Raw genomic sequence first — 10761 nt, 5'->3', positions numbered from 1 at the left:
TCGCGAAGGGGAGGGGGAGTAAATGGGGAAAATGAACAAACTGTATACTCTGTTGGATGTTAAGGTTGTGTTAGATATTGAACATGTTTGGAATAAAATACTTTCCAAAAAAATACCTCTTCCTGGGATACTAGGTGCACAAAGAGGACATTATAATCAGGATTCCTCCCAGGGTACTGGGTACAGGAAAAGGATACTATAATCAGAATTCCTCCTGGGATAGTGGATACAGAGTGGCAATGTTACCATCAGAATTCCTCCTGGGATACTAAGTACAGGAAGAGGAAATTATCGTTAGAACATTTTTCAGTCTGGGATATTACAAGAAGAGGATTGTATACTCAGAATTCCTCCCGGGATAGTGGGTACGGGGTGAGGATACTACAAATTGAATTTCTCCGGGATAGTAGGTACAGGGAGAGGATATTAGAATCAGAACTCCTTCTGAGGCAGGGTGAAACGGGAAAGTCAATTATAATCAGAGCCCTTCATAGGACAGTGTGTACAGAGAGGTTATGAGGTCAGAGTGCCTCCTGGATCAGCGTGTACAAGGAGAGTTTATTATAATCAGAACCTTACCTATCGCTTTGAATACAGGGTGATTCCACTGGTATCAAAATGACACTTGAGAGTGTGTGTAGAGGGAGGGTCGACTGGTATTGGAGACTGACCTGGAAAAATGTCTACAAGGACAGCCTATTGTGACTGAGCGTTTGCTTAGGATAATACATTCCGGAAGTCCGTTAGTACTGACAACATTGCATGTATAAAAAGCAATAATTAAATTATATATAAGAGATAACACAGCAAGAATAACATTCCAAAGTAACTCTTTAATCCAATGGCATCTGCGCAGAGTGATCAGATTTTTCCACAAATGTCTTCTTTCAGGCCCTTTATTCAGTGGATTATTCAGCATGAATTCCTGTAAATCACGCATTCACAAGTACTTAAAGAGTGTCTCTGTTCCGTATTATTGTATTTGAGCATGTGCAATTTTGGAATTTGAAGGTATTCTTTATTTTTAGGACTCTTATATGCAACCTCGACAGGGCCCTCTGTAATCGTTGAATTGATTTAGAATATATTAAAATAATACAAAAAGAAAATTACATTCTCTATATTAAAAATCATCCAGTATATTTGATCCCAGCCGTCTAGGGGTTATACAGGCAAATGGGGATTATATCAACTGGATTATTATGTTCCAGCCAAGATAACCAACTCCACTATTACTGGGAGTTCTGATGAAAGGTTATTGACCTGAAACTTAACTCTGTTAATCCCTCCACAGATGCTGTCGTAACTGTTGAATATTTTCAGCATTATTTGTTTGAGATTTCCAGCATCATATTATATTGCTCTTCCATCACTCTGGGCATTATCACACTGCTGTTAGTGGGAGCTTGCCGTGCATAAATGGGGCTGCCTGGTTTGCAACAGTGACGACAATTCAGAAATGTTTTAAGACTTCCCGTGGTCCTGAAAAGCGAGACATGAATACAAGTCTTTTTATTATTGTTATATCGTGTGACTGTCAGTATCTTCGAAGGCAAATCGGGCCTCAGTTCTCGTTTGTCCATCAATTCCTATGTTTCAATATCTGTGGATATAGAACTGGGAGAATACACAGGGAATCCATCAGTTAAGTCTAGGGACATTTAGGATATGATGGAGACACGGGGAATCCATCAGTTGATTTGTGGATATACGATAGGATAAATACATAGGAACTCCATCAGTTTGGGTGTTATACAATAGAATATACACATTGGGCTCCTTCAGTCTGGAATATTACAATAGGATGAATGAATATATGGGGATTGATCAATCAATTATGCAGTAGTCTAGGCTGAAATGCCCTCATTTGTAGTCACACAGTACGAAAGAAGTTGTGCTCAACCTATACATTCTTTGTTGGACCTATGTTGTTCCATCATTGACGCCGACTGGGATTGGGATTGAATCGCAGAATCTGGTCCTGGAATTGACTGCAATGCAGCAAAATGCGGGAAAGATCAACTGGTATAAAACTGGCATTGATTTGGATTTGATAATCATTCTAAATTGAACTAACATTTATCCAAACGGCTGCAGTCATCCCATTGCTGAAGAATCAATCTCAAACTGTGCGTTTGGACTTCAGAGCTAATGTAAAACCCCAAGTGCATATTTCCCCGTTTAAAAAAGAACTGTAGGGTAACTCGTTCGGCGTTGGAATCGTTCTCCCTCCAGTCCCGGAGAGCCGGTAAAAGGCGTAGTTCAGGTGAAAGAAAGACAAAACAACGAAAAGATGTTCTTTTTGTTTTGGCTGCAATTCTGTCTCCTGCTGAACTGCAGGAACAGCTCCGGGTTCACCTCTGCTGCCTTTGCCCAGCTGTCATTTCCAGTAATTGGTGGTCTGGAATCAGATTCAGAAATAACACAAATGCAAAGATCACACGCCACTGCATCCTCCACACTGGGTATAAATATTCCAAATCTCTGGGGTTCGACCTGCTGCTAAGGCCAATTGTTAAGGTTTCATATGAATGCGTCAATCAAGTTTTATAACCCCCACCTCTCCCACCCCGGATTTTACAGCATTGCTCTCATGAAGAACAGCCGCCTGCCGTTGACCAACATTTCAGCAATTCCCCCCAGGGACTGAGTGTTGGAGACAGATGCTCCTTCTTTGACTGAGCAATAGGGGAAGAGAGTTGCGCTGCCTGCCTGGCTGACCTGGCCTTTCCCGTCCTGGCAGCCTCATCAAGACCTTTTTTTTTGGCAGGCAGGACACGGCTGCTGCTGGGATTTATTGACGTGAACCTCGGGTGCCCAGGGGACGTTTGTGGCGGGCAGCTGCAGCGGGAACCTGCTCAGAAGTTGTGTTAACGGATGACATTTGTGCCAATTGAAGTCTCCTTTTACAAAAAAAACGCAATGTGAAAACTGCCGCCAATCGAGAGGAAGATTACAACGCGTCACTGCATAAGGATAGACCATTGCAACCTCAATATATTAATATTAACCAGTGTTTTTTTTGGAGAGCTGAGCACACAGAGCTGGGGGTGGGGGATCCTCATTGTTAGTCCCACCCGCAAATCCCCCACCCTTCCCAAATCTGCTCCTCCCAACCCCACACTCAGCACTTATTCCCAAACCTCGCTCCTCCCACTAAAGAGAGAACTTTCCATCGGCTGTTGCCAATGCGACGTGCAGCATTTGATGTTCGTGTTTCTGTGGCATCGCCGGCGAATAAGTCAACGAATTTCAATGTTAGAAGTGCAATAATTGTGTTTTGACCTGGGATCGAGCCGCGGGTTTAACGGGAATTGCTCTGTCTCTGGCCAATGTTGCACGGGGTTAAGTGGACACTCGTGCTTCCTGCTCCAGGGCCCCGGGATGTGTGTGTGTGCGTTTTTGGGTGGGTGGTTCCGCCTTCATTGCAGCGAAGCTAAAGCTCGGGGAGCTGCTCCTGTCTGAAGCTGAAATGTTTCTCAACATTGAGAGAGGTCAGAGCGACAGAGGACAGCGATCACCGGAGACAGGCTGGCAGAAATCTAACCCCAGCCGTTCAATAAAGCCTTCTGAGAGCCAGCCAATTTACCCAGTCCCGACTTGTCGGGGGTTTTGCAAACAGGCTGTTCGTTACTCTTTCATTAATGTTTAATTTTTAAAAAAAGATTAAAAACAGCGAAATCCGAATGGAAATATCTCCTGGTGATATTATTCGGGTTTCTTCTCTCTGTTAACGCTGTTTTATATTTCTGGCAGATTTCTGGTGATTCCTTTGAAGTGTTTCTGACAACATTGCACAGAACTGGGATTTGATCTGTGTGTGTTTTGGGGTTTAACCGCTTCGTGCACGCTTCCTTGAGCGGGGGAGGGGGATATTCCGCGCTGGAGTATCCTTGCTGTGATTTAATACTTGCTGCTTCATGTGGTCGGTGCTTAGCAGTATTTGGTTTTTTTGCAAAAACATGTACCCCACCCCAGGGTTCAGGTGAAGAGACCATTAAGCCACCAAGGAAGCATTAAACGAACAAAGCAAAGGAACATGACCAAAGTTACAAGTATGGAACGCAGCTGGACTGGAGGGAGCTCTTGGATAGCGAAACGCAAATGACCTTCACCTCCCCGCCATTTGATCCATTAAAGGAAAATAAACCATACAGACCTCAGCGATCCTCTCTGCAATAGATCCCCGATCTGCCCCGGCTGAGCTGGTCACAGCTAAAAGCATTTCCTGATCACTGCCCAGTGGGATTTGGACACGGATATTGAGCTAAGGGTTGGTTAGTTCCTGCCAGACTTGGCCAGTGTGTTCAAGGCCCACAGTCGCATGGTGGTGACTGGGGACGACTCAAGGTGAGCAACTCCCAGGAGAACGTAGCCCGGCAGTGTGGCACGGTCTTCGGGAGAAATGAGACGGGATAAAACTGGGGGGGGGGGGGGGGGGGCAGCAGTTGGACAGCAGTTGGACAAGACACGTGGGTGAGGAAGGAACGATGGTCAGGTTGGATAGGGTTAGAAGGAGAGGGGTGGGGTGTGTATGAGTGTGTGTGGAGTGGGGGGGGGGGGGTGCGGTGCTGTGTGGAGCATTAAAACGCGGGCAGGGAGCAGTTGGGGCCGAATGGCCTGTTTCTGGACACGCTATCTAATTGCAGACTCGTGGATGCAAATTAGAACTCCCTTTGCAACTTACTTGAGATCTGCGCTTGGTTCCCTGTGCATCACTCGATCTGCATCTAGGCCCGGCTGAAGGTGGCTATCCAAGTTAACCAGTGGCAGGGGAGGGCAGACTCCACGCTTGGGATCGATCGCTTCAGGCACTATGGGGCGATGCAGCGATTTGCAGTGAGACCCCCGCCCCAGGCAAACAGGCCCGTTCCACATGGAACAAACTCCCGTTTGAAATCATCGTTTAATCCTAATTATCTTTCTCCACCCCCCCCCCCCCCCCCAATCATCTTGAACCACACTATATGAAAATCGCTTATTGTCACAAGTAGGCTTCAATGAAGTTACTGTGAAAAGTCCCCAGTCGCCACATTCCGGCGTCTGTTCGGGGAGGCTGATACGGGAATTGAACCGTGCTGCTGGCCTGCCGTGGTCTGCTTTCAAAGCCAACTCTTTAGCCCAGTGTGCTAAACCAGCCCAGCCCAATATATAATTCCATCTTTCTTTTCAATCCCCTTTTGGACATTAATAAATCAGAGTGGATTTAACCAATTTAGCAAAACGAAACACAAGTGCACACTCCCAGTGACTTGGCAACTCCTCGCTTCCCGGGAATTCTTGGACGGGATGAAAGGAAAATAACATTTTGAAATCCCTATATGTCCGGCTCATTTTCAACCCCCCCCCCCCCCCCCGCCCTCCACGATTTGACTCTGTTCTCCAAACCCGGAGAGGTGTGGTTAAACCTCGCCAAAGCTAAAGAAATAAATTCGCAACTTCCAAAAGATGATTTAATTCTTTCAAAACCAGAGCAATAAAACGCCAGTTCCAACCACCCCCCGCCCCCACAAGAGTCTTAGACGAAAGGATATCTTTAAAAAAATCTTTTATTTTTTTTGTTTCTTTTGGAATATATTTTGAACCTTTTACACCAGTAAAATTAAACGGGTCCGGGGCTTGTTTGTGGTCTGCATTCCGCAGCATTCTGTAAAAAGAAATGCAGCGAGGGTGAGGCGATAGGGTTGGAGGAGGGTGGGGACAGAAGGAAGGCTGGGGTGATGGTGGGTGGGTGGGGGGAGATTGGAAACAATATCAGAGTTCAGTGCATCACATTCCATACGGGGAAATCAACTCAAATCATCTCAAGTCAAAAAACAAAACAAGAGGAACGAGATTGCAAATACCAGAACATGGATTCCCAGATATCGATCCATCCTGCAACAGTAGCGGGAATCCCCTCGGCTGTGTGAAATACTCGATGTTCGATCAGTAAATTAAACTGAATAACATTTTTTTTTCTGTTTGGCGTTTCCTGACGCCCTTTTTTCTTGCAAAAGCTTGAATCTCGACGGGATTTGAAAGGGTGAACCGGTTAAGTTAATGATTGAACACAGACAAATATATACATTATTTCCTCTCCATTTTGTTTTTTTTAAACATTTTATATAAAGGCATCCAAGTTATTTTTAGAACGATCAAAGCTTTCTTCACTTTAGAATAATAGTTTCTCCTTTAATTGTCTGCAGAGGTCACATGGAAGTGTTTCGCTGAATGGGACCAGTGCTGGAAGCGGGTTAACAAGTGTACAGTAAGACACACAGCAGGCACACGGTCGGCAGTGCTGACTTCCACAAGAGCATTCGATACGACCCGTTATTGAGGCGGCAGGGAGCTGAGTCCGTCTTAGGCTTTTTGTAACATTTTCGCTTCTTTTTAGTTGTGGGCGACGTGGAGGAGTCCAGATTGTCCAGCAGCTCTGGGTTTAGCATGACTAACGACTGGTCTATTTTGGCGGAGAAAGTCCCCATGGGAGCGTCGCTCAACCCACTTTTGTACGTCCCGTTTTTTGACAGGTCGTTCTCCGTGTACCTGCTCTTGGAAATGTTCTCCTTGTCCTTCAGCGGGTTGCTGGTGGAGCCTCTGCTGTTGTAGGAGGAGGGAGCCGACTTGGCTAAGGTGTAAATGAGGGAGGACTGCTCATTGCCCGGGTCGCAACATCTGGCTGGGCCATCTCTGGAGCCCGGTGGGGTCTCCACCGTGGGCAGTTTCCCAGACCTGGTTCTGGTGCTGAATATACTGGTCCTGATCTGGCTGGAGGAATCCAGGCAGGTTTCCAGGTCGCGGCGGTCGAGTGTTTTAAGGTCGCTCAGGAACAGGCGGGAGGGTGTGTGACACTCCAACACCGAACTGGACCCACGGAAATGCCTGAACCATTCCCAAAGAGATTTGGCTCGACAGTCACAGATCCACTGGTTCCCGTTCAGTCGCAAGTACTGGAGGGAGACTAAGGGCTCCATGGTCTGCCCAGTCAGGACGGTGATGTTGTTGTTGAAGAGGTACAATAACCCTAACTTGCCCAGGTCATGGAAGGCCATCCTATGCACCAGCTTAATTCGGTTCTGGTGCAGCAGAAGTTTGTCCAGGCTGCCCAATCCCCGGAACACATTTTCCGACAAGCTCCTGATCCTGTTCCCATGCAAGAATAAGGAGGTCAGGTTGCCCAAGTCCACAAATAGGTCATCTTCCAATTTCTCCAACACGTTCTCCTGCAGGTAGAGGTATTGCAAGGAGCCAAGCCCCCTGAATATACCCGTGGGTAGCTGTGAAAGGCCACATCTGTGGATGTGCAGGGTGTGAAGTCGCACCAAGCCCTGGAACGTGGTGGGAGTCAGAGACTTGAGATTAATATTTTCCCCAATGTCCAATTCCTCCAGGCGCCCCAGGCCAGAGAAAGCCCCGGACTGGATGATGCTGATGTTATTGGAATGGAGCCAAAGGACAGTCAGGTTCCGGCGGGAGTTGAAGCTGTCGGAGCCCACCAGAGGAATCTTGTTGTTCTGGAGGAAGATCCGCTGGCTTCGGAGTGGGATGCCGTCAGGAACCGCTCTGAACCCCTGTTGCTGACAGCTGACTGTCATGGGCTCGCTGTAGCAGGTGCAATCCTTGGGACAGCAGTCAGCTTTCGGGAGATAGTGCAAGCAGAGCGCGAGAAAGAGGAGCCTGTTTCCTGTGGAGCAAGGAGAACGATAAAGTCAATATGACCTGCGCACCTGCTCGTTTAATGCTATAATAACCTATTGCATTCTAACAGCTGTTCAACCATACACTCAGTGAGCAAGAGCCACACGGAACATCGTTCTGCCATAACTGTCCCGCCCGAGTGTGCAGTTCAACCCTCGGCAGCCGCTGCTGTACTCCTGAGTAACCGCCATCTATCAAGAATATAGCATCAATAATGCATGGTGAATATTACCTGATAACATCACTGCTCTGCTAATCAGCGTGTTCATAGCGCAGGATATTTGTCCACCAGACCAATTTCTTATAGACATACATAATATCAACACCTTCACCCCCATCGACACCAAGATTCACTCTGTAGCAATTAGCAGTGCGAGTTTGGAAGTAGTATAGCAATGGGGGAGCATGTTCAGGAATCCAACAGTGCCAATTAAAAAACGATGGTGGGGGCTGATCGGGAGAGGGGGTGGTGTCTGCCCTTACCCCACACTCCTGTAATTATCTGAAAGAAATAGCAAGGGAGGTTTAACAAAGAACTTCTGGTGTCAAATTGAATGTATTTGTGTTTTGTGAGTGAGGGTGGAAGGGGAGGATGTGAGTATGGGCAGTTCCCAGCTCTCGGCCTGGATCCCCTGTTTCGCTGCCAGTTATTGGATTTGGACTCGCACCAGGCTGGAGCTGCCCCCTTCAGTTGAGAACTGGGCTGAGGGCGGCGATTGAACAACGGGGTGTAGTGACAAGCACACACTCCTGACACACTGAGAGACACACCAGAGATAAATCCCCGAGGCCACATCACTGTAACAACCCGCTCCTCGGCGATGCTCCTTATAATGTTTTCACCTCAGTCAATTGGTCCAGAATCACTTGCTGTTTAATTTTCCCGCTTTCTACTTACAGGGACTCTACCCGCCTCATCAGTTCCCAGACTCCAGTTCAAAGTAACGCAGTGATATGCATTTCTTTACTCGTTCCTGTCATGTGTTGGTTCCTTCCCTCTGTCTAGTTATCCATTTTCCAATCCTTCAGTCTTTGTCATTTTGTCAACCCCATTTCTCTCCTTGTTCTACCTATGTGTGTATCGACATTTCTGTTCCAAAACTGTGTATTTCCACCTGGTTTGCCCTGTCCCTCTCTCACTCTGTCCCTATCTCACATTTACAACATCCCAATTGCTTTGTTTGGGTGTCTATCTCGATGTGTCTCTATTTTCAGTCTATTGATCTTTCTATCGAGAAATCGACATTTATTTCTCTATCTGTGTATCCATTTCTCCTGTTGTTTTTCAGTCCATTCTCTTCGCTCTCTATCCATTTAACCCTGTACCTCAGGCATTCTCTATCTATATTTATTTATCGCTGCTTTCTACCAGTCGGCGCTTCTATTTGGTTTTCTCTTTCCAATTGCTTATCACACTCTTTATCCACATATCTTCAGAGTGTGTCTTCCTTCTCATTTGTCTGTCGATCTCTCTGCTACTCTGCTGTCCCTCACTTTATCTGTATCTGATGCGTACCTCTGTCGAATAATCTCTGTGCCCCTTTATCACCCGTTCGCTCTGTGCGACCATCTCGAATGTATTTCAATTTTTCTCTCTGCATCTCACAATCCGAATATGCATCTGCACCCCACACCATCTCCCCGCTCACTGCCTCGCTGCTTTTTAATTGCAGAATATATATATGGTCGATCCTGGGACATGTCTGGTTTATTTTTAAATGAGAAAAAAACTGGCCCTTCTTCTGCTCACAAGGGACGTCCCTGTTTGCAAACCGGACCTGGGGGAGAGGACGGCATCCAGAAGTTTCAGGCTCTCGAAGTGCCCAGGGACACCTGACACGATGCGGCCGCCCAATGCAAATGTCACCAGATCGAGCTGGGAACAGGGAGCTTGTCACATTCCAGCTGGACCGCTCCACAATCCTCTCCAAATCATCCCTGCACGCCCTGATCAGGGAATGTTAACCCCCCCCCCCCCCCCCCCCATCCTTCTTCCCCCTGAGTTATTATGGTGCAAAATATCCCTTAGGATACTTCGAACTCTGCACTGGGGACTATTCTAGCCCCGGGGGGAGGGGAGGAATGGCAGGGGAGGGGACATTTCAACCTTGTGGACACGGGCTTCACTCAGAATTCTCACAGGGAATCACGCAGCCGTTTAAAGCTGCGGCGCTCAGCTTGCCCACCGACACTTTCACCAAGTGGGAAGCAATTCGGCATCGCACCTCCACCCCGCTTTTATACGGCACTTTTAAAAATTCTCCATTTAACAAATCATTCAGCTGGATCCAGACAAAAATTAACCCCCCCCCCCCCCCAGCTCCCCCTCAAACCCCCACCCAACCCCAGCTCCCCCCTCACCCCCCACCCACCAACCCCCAGCTCCCCCCTCACCCCACCCAACCCCCAGCTCCCCCCTCACCCCCCCCACCTAACCCCCAGCTCCCCCTCACCCCCCACCCAACCTCCAGCTTCCCCCCAGCTCCCCCTCACCCCCCACCAAGCCTCAGCTCCCCCACCCAACCCCCATCTCGCCCCTCACCCACCCCACCCAACCCCCATCTCGCCCCTCACCCACCCCACTCAACCCCCAGATCCCCCTTCATCTCCACCCATCCCCCAAGTCCCCATCACCCCCCACCCATCCCCAGCTCCCCCCTCCCCCCCCAGCTCCCCCTCACCCCCACCCATGCCCCAAGTCCCCTTTACCCCCCACCCATCCCCCAGCTCCCTCCTCACCCCTCCCAGCTCCCCCTCACCTCCACCCATTCCCCAGCTCTACCCTCACCCCCACCCCACCACCAACCCCCAACTCTCCCCTCACCATCCCACCAACCCCCAGTTCACCCCCCCCCCCACCCACTCAACCCCAGCTCTCTCCCAACACCCTCAGCTCTCCATCACACCCCCAACCCAACCCCCAGCTCCCTCACACACATTTATTGAATTCAATTTGCTCCCTGCCTGTGTAAAGTTGCTGGATGTCAGTTTGCAGAAAAAGAAAGTTGTTTCTAGTTGGGGTGAGCGGAAATCTCTGCCTACCTTCAGCCATCGCCTTCCCGGTGGTCGCCTTGCGGC

General features: G+C 48.4%; 1 protein-coding gene across 2 annotated transcripts in view; it reads right to left on the bottom strand.

Moving 5' to 3' along the window:
- Positions 1-5531: 5531 nt before the first annotated feature.
- The window catches only part of rtn4r (reticulon 4 receptor), a 5766-nt gene continuing 536 nt past the window's right edge, over positions 5532-10761 (bottom strand). Inside the window, exons 1-3 of one of the 2 annotated variants that reach the window (XR_011938107.1) lie at positions 7916-8324; positions 5847-7669; positions 5532-5712 (exon numbers count right to left, since the gene is read on the bottom strand). Coding sequence is in view for 1 of the 2 variants with exons in the window: in XM_072489843.1 (XP_072345944.1) it covers positions 6237-7669; positions 10726-10735 (1443 nt within the window). In the remaining variant the exon portion in view is untranslated. Of the gene's footprint in view, positions 7670-7915; positions 8325-10725 lie in introns of those variants that run through there. The other variant, XM_072489843.1, reaches the window with a different exon arrangement.

This window comes from Scyliorhinus torazame, chromosome 1, assembly GCF_047496885.1.
Source record: "Scyliorhinus torazame isolate Kashiwa2021f chromosome 1, sScyTor2.1, whole genome shotgun sequence".
NCBI lineage: Eukaryota > Metazoa > Chordata > Chondrichthyes > Carcharhiniformes > Scyliorhinidae > Scyliorhinus > Scyliorhinus torazame.
This window is presented reverse-complemented; position numbering and strand designations above follow the sequence as displayed.